Source organism: Salvelinus sp. IW2-2015, linkage group LG1 (genome assembly GCF_002910315.2).
Source record: "Salvelinus sp. IW2-2015 linkage group LG1, ASM291031v2, whole genome shotgun sequence".
NCBI lineage: Eukaryota > Metazoa > Chordata > Actinopteri > Salmoniformes > Salmonidae > Salvelinus > Salvelinus sp. IW2-2015.
In genome coordinates, this window is record NC_036838.1 from 55,090,952 (window position 1) to 55,108,754 (window position 17,803).

Consider the following 17,803-nt stretch of genomic DNA (forward strand, 5'->3'; position numbering starts at 1 on the left):
TGCAAGAGAATGGCAAATGCAGGACTTTTATTTCCATTTTTTTTTATGATTGCAACTTCTATTCATATTTTGAAAAGTAGAAAAATGCGAAAACTGAATCACTTGAAAAATACACGAGTAATTATATAAATTAATAGGAAATGTAGAACAACCATTGTATTGGAAATACACACGTTGTTTTGTAAACTACTGGATTGGGGTAATTTACGCATTTGTATACAGGGTACAGACTGAAAATAACAGTCAGCTCAGCTGTCACGAAACGCAACAGGAAGCTTCTCATCCTGTGTACTGTAGGATGTTATTCTGTCTGTTATCTTTAAAAACTGTAAAATTGAATAATGTGCAATGTATTCCTTCCACCGGAGACCAGGGTGGCGCTAAGGAATCCCATTGGGTCTCACTGGGTGAACAGCGTCACATGCGATGTTATTCTTCCCAGATTTTGTTGATCATTAACCTCATTCCCGACTGTCATATAATTCCGTAACTAGAGCATTATTATAGAGATTATTATTTACAGCGGCGTATGGAGCGAAATAGCTGTTAAATCTGCCATTGATTTCCGGACAAATCAGCAGTTGAACCATTTTGCATAGTATGTTTACAGTGGGCAAGATGTCCCTTATCGCAATGGCTCTGCCGGTGATCACCGTCCTTCTCTCCGCCTGGCAGGGTAAGTATTGACAATGCTGCTTGGTTTTTTTCTAACAGGCCGCACTAGGCTATATTTCTTGATACATTTTACACATGTTGCAAGAATGTATCCATCCATACATTTGTAGCGGTCGAATCCACTAGGGCTAAAATGGATCCAGATGATGTCTGAACGTTCCAAGGGGTGTCCAACCATATAAATAATATACATTCATTCTATTTCTATGGTCCAGACAGTATTAATGCATTTTTTGTTTTCTGCCTGTTTTACTAATTATTATTTATTAAACCTTTTGATTTTTTTATTAAAGGAATGTGGATTTTTGTATTTAAGAATTGCTGTCAAGATATGGTGGTCTCAAATATGAAACGCGCGATAGCCAAATATTCCCTAGCCTACGTAGACAATTGTTATTCTGTTAAAGGCCTAACGTTATGTGTTATTTAATTTCGTAATTTTATCTCTAATAGACTTACCTGTTTATTGAAAATGAATTATGTGAATTTTATTAATCACAAAATAAGCTGTAAATGAAACAATATTAGAACCCATTGGTGTCAACAACACATAATTGGCAGAAATGATCAGGGGAACACATCTAATTTTAATTTCATTGGATGAAATCAACTGATCAATCAATTAACTGTTTAATAAATTACATTATATATACAGTATATTGCACTAAATGTGGATTGACTTAATTCAATTCACATGGTTTAATATGACATGGGCTCAAAGAGATTAATCTGTAGTCCCTTGGGCCAGAAGGAAATTATATTAATGAAGGAGGAACTTATTAATATGGGTTTGGAGGGACCTCTATGCAGGTGGCCCAAAAGGACTGCCTGCTGCCTGTAACCTCTGAACATTTTTTACTGTGTCATTCTCCAACCTCTTCTTTCAAGAGTAATTACACAGTAGTTATTCGGTGAGATGTAGCAGATGGGCTGTTTGGTGTAAATCTATTAAGACCCCTGAGTGGTCTCAGGACGAGTGTAATCAGCTTTCTATTGCCTCTGTAAGCCCACCCTTCTAAGTGTGTCTGTCTGTCTCTGCAGTGGGTGCCGTTGATGACTGCTTGTGGTACGTGGATAAGAATGGCACTTGGCATAACGGGGTCCCCTGTCCCCTCATGACCTTCTGTTGTGGGAACTGCCACAAGCGCTACTGTTGCTTGGATGGCCTCAAGAGGATCACTGAGAGGGAGCAGAAGCGCTGCATGCTCTTCCAGTTCAGGTGTGTGTGTGTGTCTGTCTGTCTGTCTGTCTGTCTGTCTGTCTGTCTGTCTGTCTGTCTGTAAAAAAAAACAACATCTGAACGGAGTCCGACCGACCGACCGCTCACTCCGTTCAGATGTTATTTTTTTTAGTTATATTAGCTAAATATCACAAGTTATATTAGCAAAATATAACTCTACATTACTCCCCTCAACCCATATAAACTCATAGCAACTCATATAAACTCATAGCAACCCATATAAACTCACAGCAACCCATAGAAATGCATAGAAACTAGGATTAGGTCCCCACTGTCCATATACCTTCATTTATTATGATCTAAAAGGCAAATCCGATACTCTGAGAAGATGTGTGAATAGCTGAGCTGAGGCAGAGATTGGACTTGAAAGCTGTTCATAAACCCTGAAACTTTGGGCTCACAGAGTTACTCTGGAAGAAGATAGTTGGAACACTGACACTTATCTACTTAATGTTAGAATGAGGTAAATAATTTTTTGCTAAAACTCTGAGTGTTTTTAGAAAGAATCAAACGTCTTCCCATCCCTCCCTCTCCTAGCCCTACCACCATCGCCGGCATGGCTTCGTCCATCCTGCTCTTCGTGGCTATCATTGCTACTATGGTGAGCTGCTTCATGTGCTCCTGCTGTTACCTCTACCAGCAGCGACAGCAGCGTGACAGGACACACTATGATGGTAACATGTTGGGTTGATATTAGCACAATGTGTTGATGTGATGAAGTACTGTATATAGTATATTGTTTTGGCAAATGTCTATTTTAAAATTGCAGTTGGGTGTGTGTGTGGAGTTGCAGTTGGGTGTGGAGTTGCAGTTGGGTGTGGAGTTGTAGTGGAGTTGCAGTTGGGTGTGGAGTTGTAGTGGAGTTGCAGTTGGGTGTGGAGTTGCAGTTGGTGTGGAGTGTGAGTGGGAGTGGAGTTGCAGTGGGTGTGAGTTGCAGTTGGGTGTTGGAGTTGTAGTGGAGTTGCAAGGTGGGTGTGAGTTGTAGGGTAGTGGAGTTGCAGGTGGGTGTGAGTGTGTTAGTGGAGTTGCAGTTGGGTGTGGAGTTGTAGTGGAAGTGGTCCCGTGGTGCTCAGTTGGTAGAGCATGGCGCTGCAACGCCAGGGTTGTGGGTTCATTCCCCACGGGGGGACCAGGATGATATGTATGAACTTTCCAATTTGTAAGTCGCTCTGGATAAGAGCGTCAGCTAAATGACTTAAATGTAAATGTAAATGAGTTGCAGGTGGGTGTGGAGTTGCAGGTGGGTGTGGAGTTGCAGTGGAGTTGCAGGTGGCGTTGTGGAGTTGCAGGTGGGTTGTGGAGTTGCAGTGGGTGTGGAGTTGAGTGGAGTTGGTGGGTGTGGAGTTGTAGTGGAGTTGCAGGTGGGTGTGGAGTTGTAGTGAGTTGCAGGTGGGTGTGGAGTTGTAGTGGAGTTGCAGGTGGGTGTGGAGTTGCAGGTGGGTGTGGAGTTGTAGTGGAGTTGCAGGTGGGTGTGGAGTTGCAGTTGGGGGTGTGTGTAGTTCTAATGTCAGGCGTAGTTACGTGAAAAGGATTTGAGAAAAAGTGAAAATGGGGGTGGGGATTCCATGAATTAGTGAGATCCCAGTGTACTGTATTTCCATATTGACTCACTGATAAGGAAGCTCACTACAACCTTTATGCTTCAACCTCAGCCCAGCACATCCCTATGGCCACCTACCCCGTGGAGCCCATGTATGACGCTTACGGCAAGCCGCTGGTGATGGGACACCCTGATTATCCACACTCTGGTTACCCAATGGCACATCAGTACCCTGGCATGCCACAGCCGTACCCCATGATGCACCCCGGCCCGTACCCCCCGTACCCCATGGCAGACTCTGGCTACCCTCAGGGAGGTAAGACGACAACCACACTTTGTTATTAATACTGACTGACATGATGTTTGATTGGTTGATTGATTTTTAGACTAATGCAATATCAATGTCTGAAGTTTAAGCAAAATCATGAGGCTAATATTAATATGGGTTGTATTCATAAAGATCTAGAGCCAGATATTGTATTTTATTTAACCAATAAGTCCTGAGGGGGTGTGGTATATGGCCAATATACCACGGCTAAGGGCTCTTCTTAGGCACGACACAACCACAGCTAAGGACACAGCCCTTAGCTGTGGTTTATTGGCCATATACCACAAACCCCTGAGGTGCCTTATTGCTATTATAAACTGTTTACCAACGTAGTCAGAGCAGTAAAAATACATGTTTTGTCATACTTGTGGTATATGGTCTGATATACCACGGCTATCAGCCAATCAGCATTCAGGGCTCGAACCACCCAGTTTATAAATAATAATTTACCTTTTTACTGTTGTGTGTTACAGCACCCCCTCCTTACTCCCCACCCCAGTACACCCCCCACCCCAGTCACTGATGGGATGATAACATGTACATGGTGGGAGATGAGAGGAGAAAGACAAAGGAAAGACTGCGTCAGAAAGAGAAGGCGACCACGAGACAACTCGGCTCTCCTAGTGGTTGTCCAGTGAAAGATAACCAGAGGCACTTTCCTTTATTTACTACATCCTTCAATGGAACAGAGCATGTGTTGAGTTGGGTTTTACTGTCAGTCCTGACACTGAACTTGATTCCTACTGACAGTCTGGAAAATGTCACACCATGTGAGGTAACCATCCTGCATCCATGCACTCACTCTCACATCCATCCATCACAATTAGGGTAACCCATTCTATAAAGTCACACACTAACATTTGTTTGACATTAATTCTCTGTTTAAGACGTTTGACTTGAGCAATGGTCAACATCTATTTTCACATGTTGGCTTGTCTTTAATCTGGTAGTGGACAGACTGAGGTCATACCTGCCTGCAGATGACACTGTGTGTGGAAGCTGAGTGTAGATTCATATGTGGTATAAAAGTCAGAATGCTCAGAGTTGATTGCTCCTCTCGCTCTAGCGGATCCCTTTAGCCAGCTCTTACTGCAGGTTCATATTCTGTGGGGATTTCTTTGCCCTCTCACGCGCAGCTTGTTTTTCCAAATAGAATATCATTAACTCTATTCATATTAGAGAGTCAGTTATACAGGTTCTGCCACGTCCCAATGTGTCTTCGTAATCAGTTGTCAGAAAGTTTATTTATTAGTGGCCTCTGTGTAAATGCTTTTCCTGTAATATATCAGGTCAATGTATATTTAATAACTTAAATAACAAATCTGAGCCTTATGTCATCGTGAATTCAAGATAAACAATTTCAATACGTATTTTGTAAAATATATTTTATGTTTGAAGGTTTACATATTAACAAATAATTATCGTTTTAACATACTATCGCAACTTTTAAAAACATTGTACCATTACATGGTTTGAGCATTTGTTTTACAGGTTATATTTCTGGTTATTTCTCTCTGAGCCATCGTTGTGCCCCTTGTGTGATGTTAGAGCTGCACAGTAGGACATGACGTGTAGGGAATGTGCTGTACAGTTTACTATTACCAGCCAGTGAATGGCTCATCCAGGTCAAATGTGTTGGACATTCTGACATTCTATTTTACCATCACTGAGATTCTTGATACATTTTTACATTGAACACATGAGCTGTTTAAAAGCACACTGAGAATCTTGGCATGAAAAAGTTGGAACAATTATGCAAAATATCTAGTGATTTTCCCTATTCAGCTACTGTTTATGTGTCAATGTATAACAATGACATACTATTATTTATAAACACTATTGTAACTATGTCACAATTTGAATTACTTGATTACTTTGGTATTTATTGTCAACATGTAAAGTAATATGCACAGCACAGTACATACTTGACCTTCTACTGGGTTTGCTTAATGAATGCACTTATTTTATTGTGTACATTTAACATTTTTACCAGCGTGTAAATCAAATCTGTTACTAGTAGAACAGTTACCAGATATTACTTGTTGGTTGTTTAATGGATGTTGTAAGTGCTGTTTTTTCTAATAACATAAATTATAACTTTAGAATGTAAAATGCTGTAATAGCTGTCTTTAATTGCATTTCAAATAACCATAGTTAAAAAATAACCTTTTTGATGTTGCCTTGGAATCAATGATATCATCACCTTGATTGTGTGAAGCTTGAGTTTATTAGGAGGTTTAGTTGATGAGGACCTCAAGGTGGTTTCTGAATCTGGTTGGAAGGCAGAAAAGTAAGTATGTTAAAGCAGGGGCGAGAATATAAATCCTGGTAGGGCAACGCTCAACAATACATTAATTGCACTATAACGGTGACCACAAACTGTTAGGGCCTACATTTTTTTTTTTTATAAAAAAAAATAATATTTTTACCTTTTATTTAACTAAGCAAGTTAGTTAAGAACAAATTCTTATTTACAATGACAGCCTACCCCAGCCAAACCCGGACGACGCTGGGCCAATTGTGCGCCACCCTATGGGACTCCCAATCACGGATGTGATTACGCCTGGATTCGAACCAGTGACTGTAGGGTCTCCTCTTGCACTGAGATGCAGTGCCTTAGATCGCTATGCCACTCAGGAGCCCATAAAGCTGTCCCAACAACAGTCCGGATACCTTAGCCAGGTATAGCATTGGTATCAGCGGAATCTTGTCTGGCAGTGAAACGCTTCATTCAGCCTCATTTACTGCGTAACAAAAAAAAAACATGGCTGACTTGCTTAAACAAATGTGGTCTGACAATTGAGATGTACAAACTATGACGTAAGGGGATGACGATGGATAAGAGGCAATCCGTAATTTTGATTAAGACATTAATGAGCGAGCTAGGACGAACGTAGTCAATATAACTATTTGTTCAGCACTTTTGAAATGTACAGCGACAGAACTCAGAACATGGGCCGTTCTTACAGTATTCTCCCTGTACACCAAGTCAGAACCGCATGATAAATAAAGGGGGCATATAAGCAGACACTGAAAGCTCTTAAAATATTATATGATTGCATTTCTCTAAAACAGACTATAGGCTACATGTGCACCACCAAGTCAGAACAGTAGGCGAAATTAAGAAGGGGGAAAAGGGACCAAATTATTAGGGTGAGGCACATGGGCTACTAACATCTTACTACACAACATAAACTTAAGTATACTGTAGCTAAGAAAGTAATACTATCTCCTTGGCATATTACATCATTTGGCATATTACATCATCAGCAGCATACAATACATTTTTGGACTCACCTTGTGCTGTGCTCACTTGAACAGGAAGGTAGCGCGGCGGTCCTTCGTGAGCAAATTTTATCATCAAAGTCTGGCATTCTCTGGATTTCTGGTGCTTTCAAGACAACTGGTAACTTGGAAAAAAATCAAGGTCGAATCATGATGAATTCAGTGATCTTCAGGTTGGAAGAACTCTGAATTCCTAGTTCCGAGTTTCCAGTTGTTTAGAGCGCGGCAGAAGTCATGCTGGATTGACAGCATGGCCAATGTTGAATGTTTATCCTTTTAAGCTTGGAAAAGAGACCCTTAAACCCAGACTTGAGACCACATACCCACTCCACTGAATAGCAGGCTAGTGATTGCTTTGCAATGCTTGCAGTTAGCCACTGATTCCTTCCAAACCACTCATTGTTGAATTTGTGATTTCCAACTTGTTGTGTAATGTTAATATCCAATGGCCGATGAGCACCAATATGTTTTATGTATATTTTCTGTTAGTTATTTCTCTTCATATGACAACGATTAAAAATGATTTGCCAGTAGATTGTCGACTTGATTCATGATGACAACTGCTTGTCTAGCTTGCTAGCTAAGATATTGAAAGTATAATGTTGACATGATCAGTCCAATCAAAGCTACTGTAGATATAACGTGATTTTACGTCATTGTATCTGTGGCCAATGACCTTGAGCCTTCTTGGATGGGCACTTTCTAATTTTACTCTATGGCAGCATRCAAGGGGCTTAAATTTTCGAGCTCTACCCTTAGATTTGGCGGTGACGTAGTATCCCCATGAGTGACAGAACACTGAGCCAATCACGGCACAACTAGAGAACATTACCAACCCTTACACTCCATATTTTCCGCTGGTTGCCCCACAACCATAGAAAGCACAGCTAGACTGAAGCACCGACATTTTGGAGCTGCCTTATTCAAGAAAGCAAAAAAGAGACCATGTTTGTATGCAGTTTTATTAAGTAAATGATTATTTATTATCTTTTTACACTGTTTGCATACTGATATGTGACACGTATTAATGCCAAAATAACATGCCAAACAGGCAACCAATTTTATTTGTTTTTCTTTAAGATAAAAAGGTGGGGCAGCCCCTGCCCTGAATTACGGGTTGCCACTAATGTTAAGTCAATCTTTCACTGAATGTATGAAAGGGGTCATGATAATGATGGAAGTTTACTATTTTGACCAGTAGATGTCCTCAATTTGTTACTTTTCCACCAAGTGAAATATCCCTCTTCTTTTAGTTCATAATGTGATTTTTGAATGTACAGTATTTCAGCACAGTGTTAGACTTTTCGTGTTGGAACAATGTTTCATGTGTTTTTGTAGAGTCATTAGCTCGTTATTAGTTATCTTGTGAAACTATGTAATAAAACACCTCAATAGCATGGACACATCTTATAATAGAAATTCAACTTTACAGGTTTGTTTTTAGGAAGCCTGTGTTGATTGAACACCGAACCCTCTTGAAGTAATGCTGTAATCATGAAAGAGGAAGTAGCTCTGTGTTATACTATGCTTTGGCATTTCTGGTAAACTCAGCCCTTCCCTTTGCCTTTAAAGGACTATGTACCCTACACTAAATATGGACATGCAGTTTCACAGGATTTCAAAGAATGTCCCAGCCTCACACACCAACTTTCATGATAGGCTAACACTCCATACTGGTACCTGACTGCAAGCCGAGTCTCTAGTCCTCCCTCTTAGCACTAAAATTGATGCCTCTGGTGGCGTCTCAGTGAGAGAGACACCACCTTCGGCCCATGGCCGATATTCTGCAGGCTCCTACATTAGGAAAGAACAATATTCTAAAGGAGATACCATACAACTCGTAGGCTACAAACCCTTTACATCTGTTCTGCTCCGAGGGTATTTTCTTTGAGTGTTCTCCAGCCAGAGGTAACCATGTCCAGGAGGAAGGTTAGGGGACTGACGCGAACGGGGCGGCAGGTGAGCGAGGACCCTGATCTGGACAACCTGCTGTCCAACCTGTCCCCTGAGGAGATGGAGGAGCTGGAGAAGGAGGTGTTGGTGATACCGGACCTGGATCCCAACGAGGGAATAGTCATAGAACAGCCTGCCACTAACGCTGTCCGGGACCGGGATGCTAAGCTGGACAGCCGAGAGCGTCCAGGGAAGCTCAGCCAAAGGGAACAGTCTATTGAGGTATGATAACTGAACATCAAGTCAGTGGAACCCCCACAGTTCATGTTTATTATGTGTGAGACTGAGATGGTCTAAAGTCTGCCTTCTGAGATGCTTTACTGACACGATCTGTCACTTTAGGTGTTTATCCTATGTTAATCTACGTGATTTATCCCTTAACTGATAAATCTGTTTAATCTCAGCGATGTTGACAAAACCTTTAGTGGTGGAAGTTGATCACATCCTTTCATATCGAGACTACTTTCAACCCCCTCACATCAGCTCCACCCGTTTCACGTAACTGTTATACTATAATAAAACACATTTTGGTTAATAGGACTGGCTGTTGGAAGCCAGAGAAACAAATTACAATTCACAAATGTCTAATAGTTCATTTAGGTTAGTGTTTCTTGAACAGGTATTTTGATGATACTTCTGATATTTATTCCCCTGCCAACGGGACCTTGCAAAAGATTCCAGCAGCTCATGCTCCACATAAATCATGATCCACTGCTGCTAGTTCTAATGCCAGAAAAAACATTATTGTATACCCCTCAGAGGCTTTCACATTCTTCGCTCAAGTCTCCTGTGGTAAACAGAGGAAATGCTTAAAGATACAGAGATGTCAGATTGTAGTAGCTTTCTAGTTTATAGGTCAAATATATTTAGTTTTTGTAGCTGACAGCTTTTTGACATAGGGCCCACCAGGTAGGGGGAAAACGAGCCATGAGGTAGCCGTTGGAAGTGTATAGAAAAGGGCACTTCAGATGATCGAGCCTGGGCCCTGTGGAGCTTCTTAATCCCGGCCTGATAGAATTCCTTGGTTGATTGTTCCTTACCGCCTTTTAAGGACACATCTGCCAGGGCCACAGCCTTGCACAGCAAAACAGATGGAGCAAGGCTCACAAATCAAACACTTGTCTGCTCTGCAAATGTATTTCTGCACTATAAAAAGGCTCCCCCGTGCACACTGTAAAATCATGGTATATAATGTCAAGTTTACATTACATGCTGTGGGATTATATCATAGTTTATGTCATACTGTGCTCTCAGGGAGCCAATATGTTATTCTTCATAAATATCCTTGAAATAAAACTAGACTGGTATTACCAAGACTCGTTTTAATATTTAATATTAATATTTCTAGAGAACATGAATGAGCAAATGCATGTTTTTGTGTAATCATTGGTAAACAAAGGGTTACAGGGTTACATAATCAAGGATACAGACTGATTTGGATTTGGAGCTGGAGGACAGGCCTGTGATTAATCATCGTAATAGGGCTGTTGCTAGTTGACATCATAGAATGGTGGCCATGCAGGGATGACCATAACAGGCAAGGCACATTGACAAATTAAACACACATGAAACACAATATCTTGATTCAAATTGAATGATACCGTAGACAACTACTGAACAAAAATTTAAATGCAACATGCAACAATTATGAAATGTACTGAGTTATAGTTCATAGCAGGAAATAGGTCAATTTTTTATAAAATCATTAGACCCTAATCTATGGATTTCACATGACTGGGTATACAGATATGCATCTGTTGGTCACAGATACCTTGAAGGTAGGGGCGTTGATCAAAAAAACAGTCAGTGTCCACCAGTGACCACCATTTGCCTCATGCAATGCGACATCTCCTTCACATAGATCAGGCTGTTGATTGTGGCCTGTAGAATGTTGTCACATTCCTCTTCAATGGCTGTGCAAAGTTGTTGGATATTGCCAGGAACAGGAACCCGCTGTCGTACATGTCAATCCAGAGCATCCCAAACATGCTCAATGGGTGACATGTCTGGTGAGTATGCAGGCCATGGAAGAACTGGGACATTTTCAGCTTCCAGGAATTGTGTACAGATCCTTGCGACATGGGGCAGTGCCTCAAGACCATTGATAAAATGCAATTGTATTCATTGTCCGTAGCTTATGCCTACCAATACCATAACCCACCGCCACCATGGGGCACTCTGTTCACAATGTTGACATCAGCAAACCACTCGCCCACACGACGCCATACACGTGGTCTGCGGTTATGAGGTCAGTTGGATGTACTGCCAATTCCACTAAAACGACGTTGGAGGCGGCTTATGGTAGAGAAATTAACATACAATTATTTGGCAACAGCTCTGGTGGACATTCCTGCAGTCAACATGCCAATTGCACTCTCCCTCAACATGAGACATCTGTGGCATTGTGTTGTGTGACAAAACTACACATTTTTAGTGCCCTTTTATTGGCCCCAGCAGAAGGTGCACCTGTGTAATGATCATGCTATTTAATCAGCTTCTTGATATGCCACACCTGTCCGGTGATGGATTATCTTGGCAAAGAAGAAATGCTCACTAACAGGGATGTAAACAAATTTGTTCTCCAAGTGTTAGAGAAATACACTTTTTGTGCGTATGGAACATTTCTGGGATATTTTATTTCTGCTCATGAAACATGGGACCAACACTTTAATGATGCGTTTACATTTTTGTTCAGTATATTACTGTTTGGAATGTTGTGTGGATTCTTGAAAGTCTCGTCAATGTGTACAGTATACTATTCAGATTCACTTCACTGTGGAAACATCCCTATGTAATGTTTCTTCTCCTGCAGGGAGAACCCAAGAAGGAGAGCCGGAAACAAGAGTACCTGAGGAAGATGGGCCTGAGTCAGGAGGGGAAGGAAGGAGGAGGGATCAGGAGGCAATCAAGTATCTCCACTGAACGAGAGAACAAGATGGTGGAGAGAAATAACAAAGACCCGGACTGTACTAAAGAGGACAGAGCCAGCCTGTCCAGTAGATACAGGAGAGAGGAGAGCAAAGAAAAAGATGTGAAAGAGACCCCTAGAGAAAGCTTCAAAAGAGTTGAGAGTAGCGACACTGACGTGAAAGATACAACTAGAGACAGATTCGGGAGAGGGGAGAGTAGGGACATTGTAGAGAAAGAGGATGCCAAAGAAAGAGAGAAAAATGAGGATAGCAAGCTTAAGGAGAAAAGAGACAATAGATTGAGCACCAGTAATAAGACAAAAGAAATGATCTCCAAGTTACAGGAGAAAAAGGAAAAAGAGGAGATCAAGGAGAAAGAAAGAAAGGAGGAGAGTAGGAAAAGAGGTGAAAACAAGACAAGGGGACTTGTGTCAAAGTTGGTGGAAAAGCAAAGTCACGTTGAAGAGAGTAAACCAGAAGATAAGAAATCCAGAGTGGAAGAGAAGGACAAGCCCAATAAAGACAAATTTGACTTGAAACTTGAGCGTCAAAAGTCGCCAAAAGAGGAGGAGAGCGGAAGTGAGAAGCAAGAGGAGAAGGAAGATCCTAAGGAGAAAGTGAAAGAAGATGGTAAGGATAATGAGAAAGACATGGTGTTAAAACGTAAGGACAGTATGAAAGCGAAAGATAGGAGTATCACAGATAAGGAAACAGAAGAGAAAAAGGGAAAAGATTTGAATGAAGGACTAAAATCCATCAAGGGTGATGAACAATGTGGGAACTGTGTGGCGAACAAGAGCACACCTAGCAAGCCCAAAGTAGAGGAGGAAGAAGACGAGGACTCCAGCATGTTCGATGACCTCATGGAGCAGGTTCGCAGCAACGACCCCACCATGACCGAGCTCAACGTCAACAACTCTGAGGTCATCAAGGCTAAAACACTCATCCAGTTCACAGAGGCCTTGAATAAAAACACCCACATTAAGACATTCGCCTTGGCCAACTGCCGTGCTGACGACCATGTGGCCTACGCCATCGCTGGCACCTTGCGCAGCAACACGTCCATCACAAGCATCAACCTGGACTCGAACCTTCTCACCCCCAAGGGTATAATGGCCCTGATCCAGGCCTTGCAGAAAAACACTACACTCACCGAGCTGCGCTTCCACAACCAGAGGCACATCTGTGGGGGCAAGACAGAAATGGAAATGACCAAGATATTGAAAGACAACACCACCCTCCTGAAGCTGGGCTATGGCTTTGAGCTTGCCGGCCCACGCATGACCATGACCAACATCCTGAGCCGCAACATGGACAAGCAGCGACAGCGGCGCCTACAGGAGCAGAAGCTGGCCCAGGCCAATGGTGAGAAGAAAGGGGCGCTGGAGGTCCCCAAAACTGCTGGAGGATTCCTCCGGGGTTCCCCCAAGGCTTCCCCTAAACCCTCCCCACATCCCTCACCAATGCCCTCGCCGAAGTTGACTCCTAAAAGAGGACCAGGAGGGGGACCTCCTCCACCCCCTCCTCCTGGAGGACCACCCCCACCTCCACCCCCCATGCTGGACATAGACTCCCTACGCAACTCCCTGACGCCTGCATCACAGAGGAAGATGGATGATAAGGCCAACAAAGCCGGTGTTAACTCCAGGGACCAACTGCTGGACTCCATTAGGAGTGCCAATATGAAGAAACTGAAGAAGGTAAGATGGGGCAAGGATCAATAGCTGATAGACATAGAATGAGTTGTAACACATTTATATGCATATCCATACACCATCCCCTCTCTTCCTACAGGTTGCGGTACCAAAGCTGTTGCAGTAGTCCTCTGGAATCGAGACCATAACCCAAGAAATAGGAAGGACATAGATCTCACAGGTGGTCTTGAGCGTGGATCAAAACTCCTACACATCCCATGCATAGACAGACACACAGTCTGACCACTGTGCTGCGAGGTTGATAAGGCAGGCAAGCAGAGAATGAACAGATGATTTCTATTGGATGCACGGCTTCCACTGTGCCGTGAGTTCTCTCCTTAAGCTATACGCTGGACCGCAGGGACCCTGTGGAGGGAGTTTTTCAGCAGGACGTGCCCTGAGGTCCTATTGGTCTGTCTTTGTCTGTGTTGATACTTTGCCTGTTATTTGCACTAGATTATGAAGCCGTTCATATGGTATGTTGACAAGCATATGTAGCATGATGTGTACAGTATAATGTGGGGGCGTGGTAACTGACAAGCAGGTCAAACAGTTTTCTGTCAATTCTATACAAATCTACTTTAACATTCATTGAAAAATTGGACTGTAATTTGACAGTTTATTTATTTGTGGAGGGAATCACCTTGTGGCTTGTGACATAGAATTTTGCCAAAACTGCTGATTCTCCATGGTATATTATCAGGGAATTAAAATGGGGTTAGACTTCAATAATTCACAGGGGGAGGAGAGAAGGTGGTTTGTAATGTGTGTCATTGCCAAATCTCAAGACTGACATCTCAGGCAAAGTTTTCACATAAAAAGCAACCTATAATCCCAGTCTTCTTTGAACGATTCAGTAAGGAAGTTCAGTTTTATTTGGATGTAAGTATGGTCGCCCTTTTAGTAATAACAACGTTATGTATAAAGCTATTTTCATACATTTTGCTTAAAGTGCAAAAAATTATAATTCTAACAGAAGAAAAAAAACGACACTGTCAAAAGCAAAGAGAACAAATCATAGAATACTATTTAGAGCAACAACAATGCAAATATATTCTAGGCTGGATGTCTTACTACTAAGGATGTCAAAACAGTTTATTTTATTAACATGTCAGAGCAGCCTTGTTGAGCAATGCAATACTAGCTCCCGAGTGGTGCAGCGGTCTAAGGCACTGCATCTCAGTGCTAGAGGTGTCACCACAGACCCTGGTTCAATCCCGGGCTGTATCACAACCAGCCGTGATTGGGAGTCCCATATAGGGCGGCGCAKAATTGGCCCAGCGTCGTCAGGGTTAGGGGAGGGTTTGGCCGGGATAGGCCGTCATTCATTGTAAATAAGAATGTGTTCTTAACTGACTTGCCTAGTTAAATAAAATACAAAATAATAATACATTTGAAAAAACTTTAAAATTGGATGTGATGTTGTACAGAGTGTCTCGCTGCTCTAAAAGTGACTATTGACTATTTGTATGCATAATGTGTTTTCTCTGTCATATTGGACTTCACTAACTTTACTTACAGAGCTTGTATACCTTTAATAAAAAGTACTGATATGTTTGCAATTGAAAGTGTAATATAATAAACTATATTTTAACAACTTTGCAATGAAGTACAACAAGAATAAAGGTAAACATACTTAGTCTAATAATAAGATACAGGATGAGGTAATATCTATCCATTATAGTACAGTACTGATACAAAGAAAATGCTAGGGATACATTTACTGTATTTTGTTTAAATGTTAAACATCTATTAAAAAATATTTTCCTTTCAGGGGGACATTCCCATTTTTAATCTTAATACAATTTCTTCTGCTTGAGAAGTATTCAGTAGGCTATGCCTGTCTATTGCTTGGTTGACAGAATCAGAAATCATTTCCAGCATCTATATAAGATATGTTGTCTTGGTAGAGCCCTGTAACCTGCAATGATATTGAAGCTTTGTGACCGAATGGACCATTCTGTGTGCCATGCCGAGTATACAATGTCAAATGGATCCTAATAAAATGTTTGTGTACACACACAGAGAGCACTGAAGTGTTCCTTGGGAACAGAAAGCTAATGATCTGATGCACTGTTGTGTGTGTATACTGTAATGTCAATCTGATTTCCATTTCTGTACACATGGCTGGCAGACAAGACTAAATGGAATGTGAACTTTAGTTGGAGAGTACAGTACAGTATACTCTACAAGTTCTCTCCCACAAGATCATGTCCTTCACACAACCAACAAAAGAGAGGGGACTGTCTACTACCAGTGCTTGACTTGGGTGGGAGCTCACTCGAGCGGAGTACCGGCACCTCAATGTTTCTACTGCTAGAGCTCCTGCGCCTCTTATAGAATATTAGCTCAAAAGTGCCTAAATATAAACAGTAGCGGCATCCCAAAGGAGTCCCGGCACCTATTTCACTCCAAGTCAAGCACTGCTACTAGTTCTGACAACATTTGAGAAGTTGTGAGATGGCTCCTTTAAGGACATCATGTTCAAGGCAGTGGAAAAGCATTGCTCTCTACCGGCCAGTGCACTTGGGGTTGAGAGGGATAGCAACAGGTCAGTTTACATCTCGACTGCTTGGCCTAAACCTCTGCATCCATGAAATGCCTATATTTGGTCATTTCTCAATGAGGAGTTGCACTGTGATTCATTCCTTTCTCGTTCCTAATAATGGGAAGTGGGCCAGCGGTCTGTCTGACTCTCCCCATGAACGCTGGTCTGATGGGGAGTGGGGTAGGAAGGAATCTGAAAATTATCAGCTTGTGTAATAGCCCAAACAGTGGGCTATTCCTGAAATGATCAGCTTGTGTAATTACACTTTATAACTTGGGCCATGAGTTTTTCCATATGATCTGACAAGATTGACATTTTAGCAGATGCTCTTATCCAGAGTGAATAGAGCGTTGCTCAAGGGCATGTTGACAGATTGTTCACCTAGTCGTCCCAGGGATTTGAACCAGCAACCTTTTGTTTACTGCTCTTAACCACTAGGCTACCTGCCACCCCAGATTGGATGGAACATCTGAAGTGTAGGACTAGAGTCTTTYATGTGATTTGACCGTTTTTTCCTGGTCAGGTCAGTGCTCAGGAAAAACTTGGYGCACTAATAATTCAAATTAGATTATAAAGAAAGAGTTTGGTCTTTGGGGAGTCTTTAACCAAAAATAGTCTTTGGACAGCTAGATGACAACTAGTTTTCAGAAAATCAATTAAATTCTTAAAGGGCCAGGAGTTTTTTCTGACCATAATAGGGCCCAGAGTTTGTCTTGACTTTCTATTTTAGTGAAGAGGTATAGACGAAGATAAAACTACAGACAGTACAGTATGAAGCTAGAAACTGCTTCTCCAATTGAAATCCCTGATCGCGATTTCATGGCGACGTCACGTTGGCTAGCTAAGCTCATGCGCAGAAATATGTAATCGGGTCTAACCATAGACTGTGGCCGTGTTCGAGAGCATAAAAGCTGTAATGTATCACGGGTAAATTGTGTCTGACTGAATGATCTACAAATATTAATAACTAGTTATTTATGACGCAAGGTGATTTGCAGATCAGTCAGCCGGCATCCGCCTGCACTGTCGGCTGCAATATCGAACAAGCCCTATAAAAAGGGTCTAATGGTTGTTCCGCGCCGAACTGCGCAAGTGCAAGTTGTCAAATCAAAGGCACTCCTTCGATATATAGAGTTTTTTATGAAAAATTTAAACCTGACAGTTTMTCATGTTCACGAAATCAAATCAAATAAAACTTTATTTGTCACGTGCGCCAAATACAACAAGTGTAGACCTTACCGTGAAACGCTTACTTACAAGCCCTTAACCAACAGTGCAGTTCAAGAAGAATTTAGTTTAGTGATGAGCTTCGTGGGCACTGTGGTGTTGAGCGGTATTGGAGTAATAATATGTTAAACTACAACTACATTGTCTCAAATCTAAGTTGTGCATTTAGATTGAGAAAATTAACAACTGGGAATAATTTTTCACTTCTCTGATTCGCCTTGTTTGACAGTGCAGGTGACTGCCGACTGACTGATCTACAAATGACCTTGCATCATAAATAACGACTCATTATTATTTGTAGATCAGTCAGTCACAATTTACTCATGATACATCACGGGTTTGACGCTATCCATCTCGGAACAGGCCAGTGACTTCTCAAACCCCTGCCTGGTCTGCTTAGTCTG

General features: G+C 41.8%; 2 protein-coding genes across 2 annotated transcripts; both read left to right on the plus strand.

Moving 5' to 3' along the window:
* The first annotated feature begins 386 nt into the window (after positions 1-386).
* LOC111970340 (protein shisa-4) lies at positions 387-7,601 on the plus strand. Its single transcript, XM_023997025.2, has 5 exons — positions 387-676; positions 1,717-1,894; positions 2,453-2,589; positions 3,568-3,771; positions 4,257-7,601. The coding sequence occupies exons 1-5, from the start codon at positions 601-603 to the stop codon at positions 4,304-4,306; spliced, it is 645 nt and encodes a 214-aa protein (XP_023852793.1). The 5' UTR covers positions 387-600; the 3' UTR covers positions 4,307-7,601.
* A 1,138-nt stretch (positions 7,602-8,739) lies between these two features.
* lmod1b (leiomodin 1b (smooth muscle)) lies at positions 8,740-14,327 on the plus strand. The gene is made up of 3 exons (XM_023997034.2): positions 8,740-9,243; positions 11,834-13,630; positions 13,725-14,327. The coding sequence occupies exons 1-3, from the start codon at positions 8,983-8,985 to the stop codon at positions 13,749-13,751; spliced, it is 2,085 nt and encodes a 694-aa protein (XP_023852802.1). The 5' UTR covers positions 8,740-8,982; the 3' UTR covers positions 13,752-14,327.
* Positions 14,328-17,803: the final 3,476 nt, after the last annotated feature.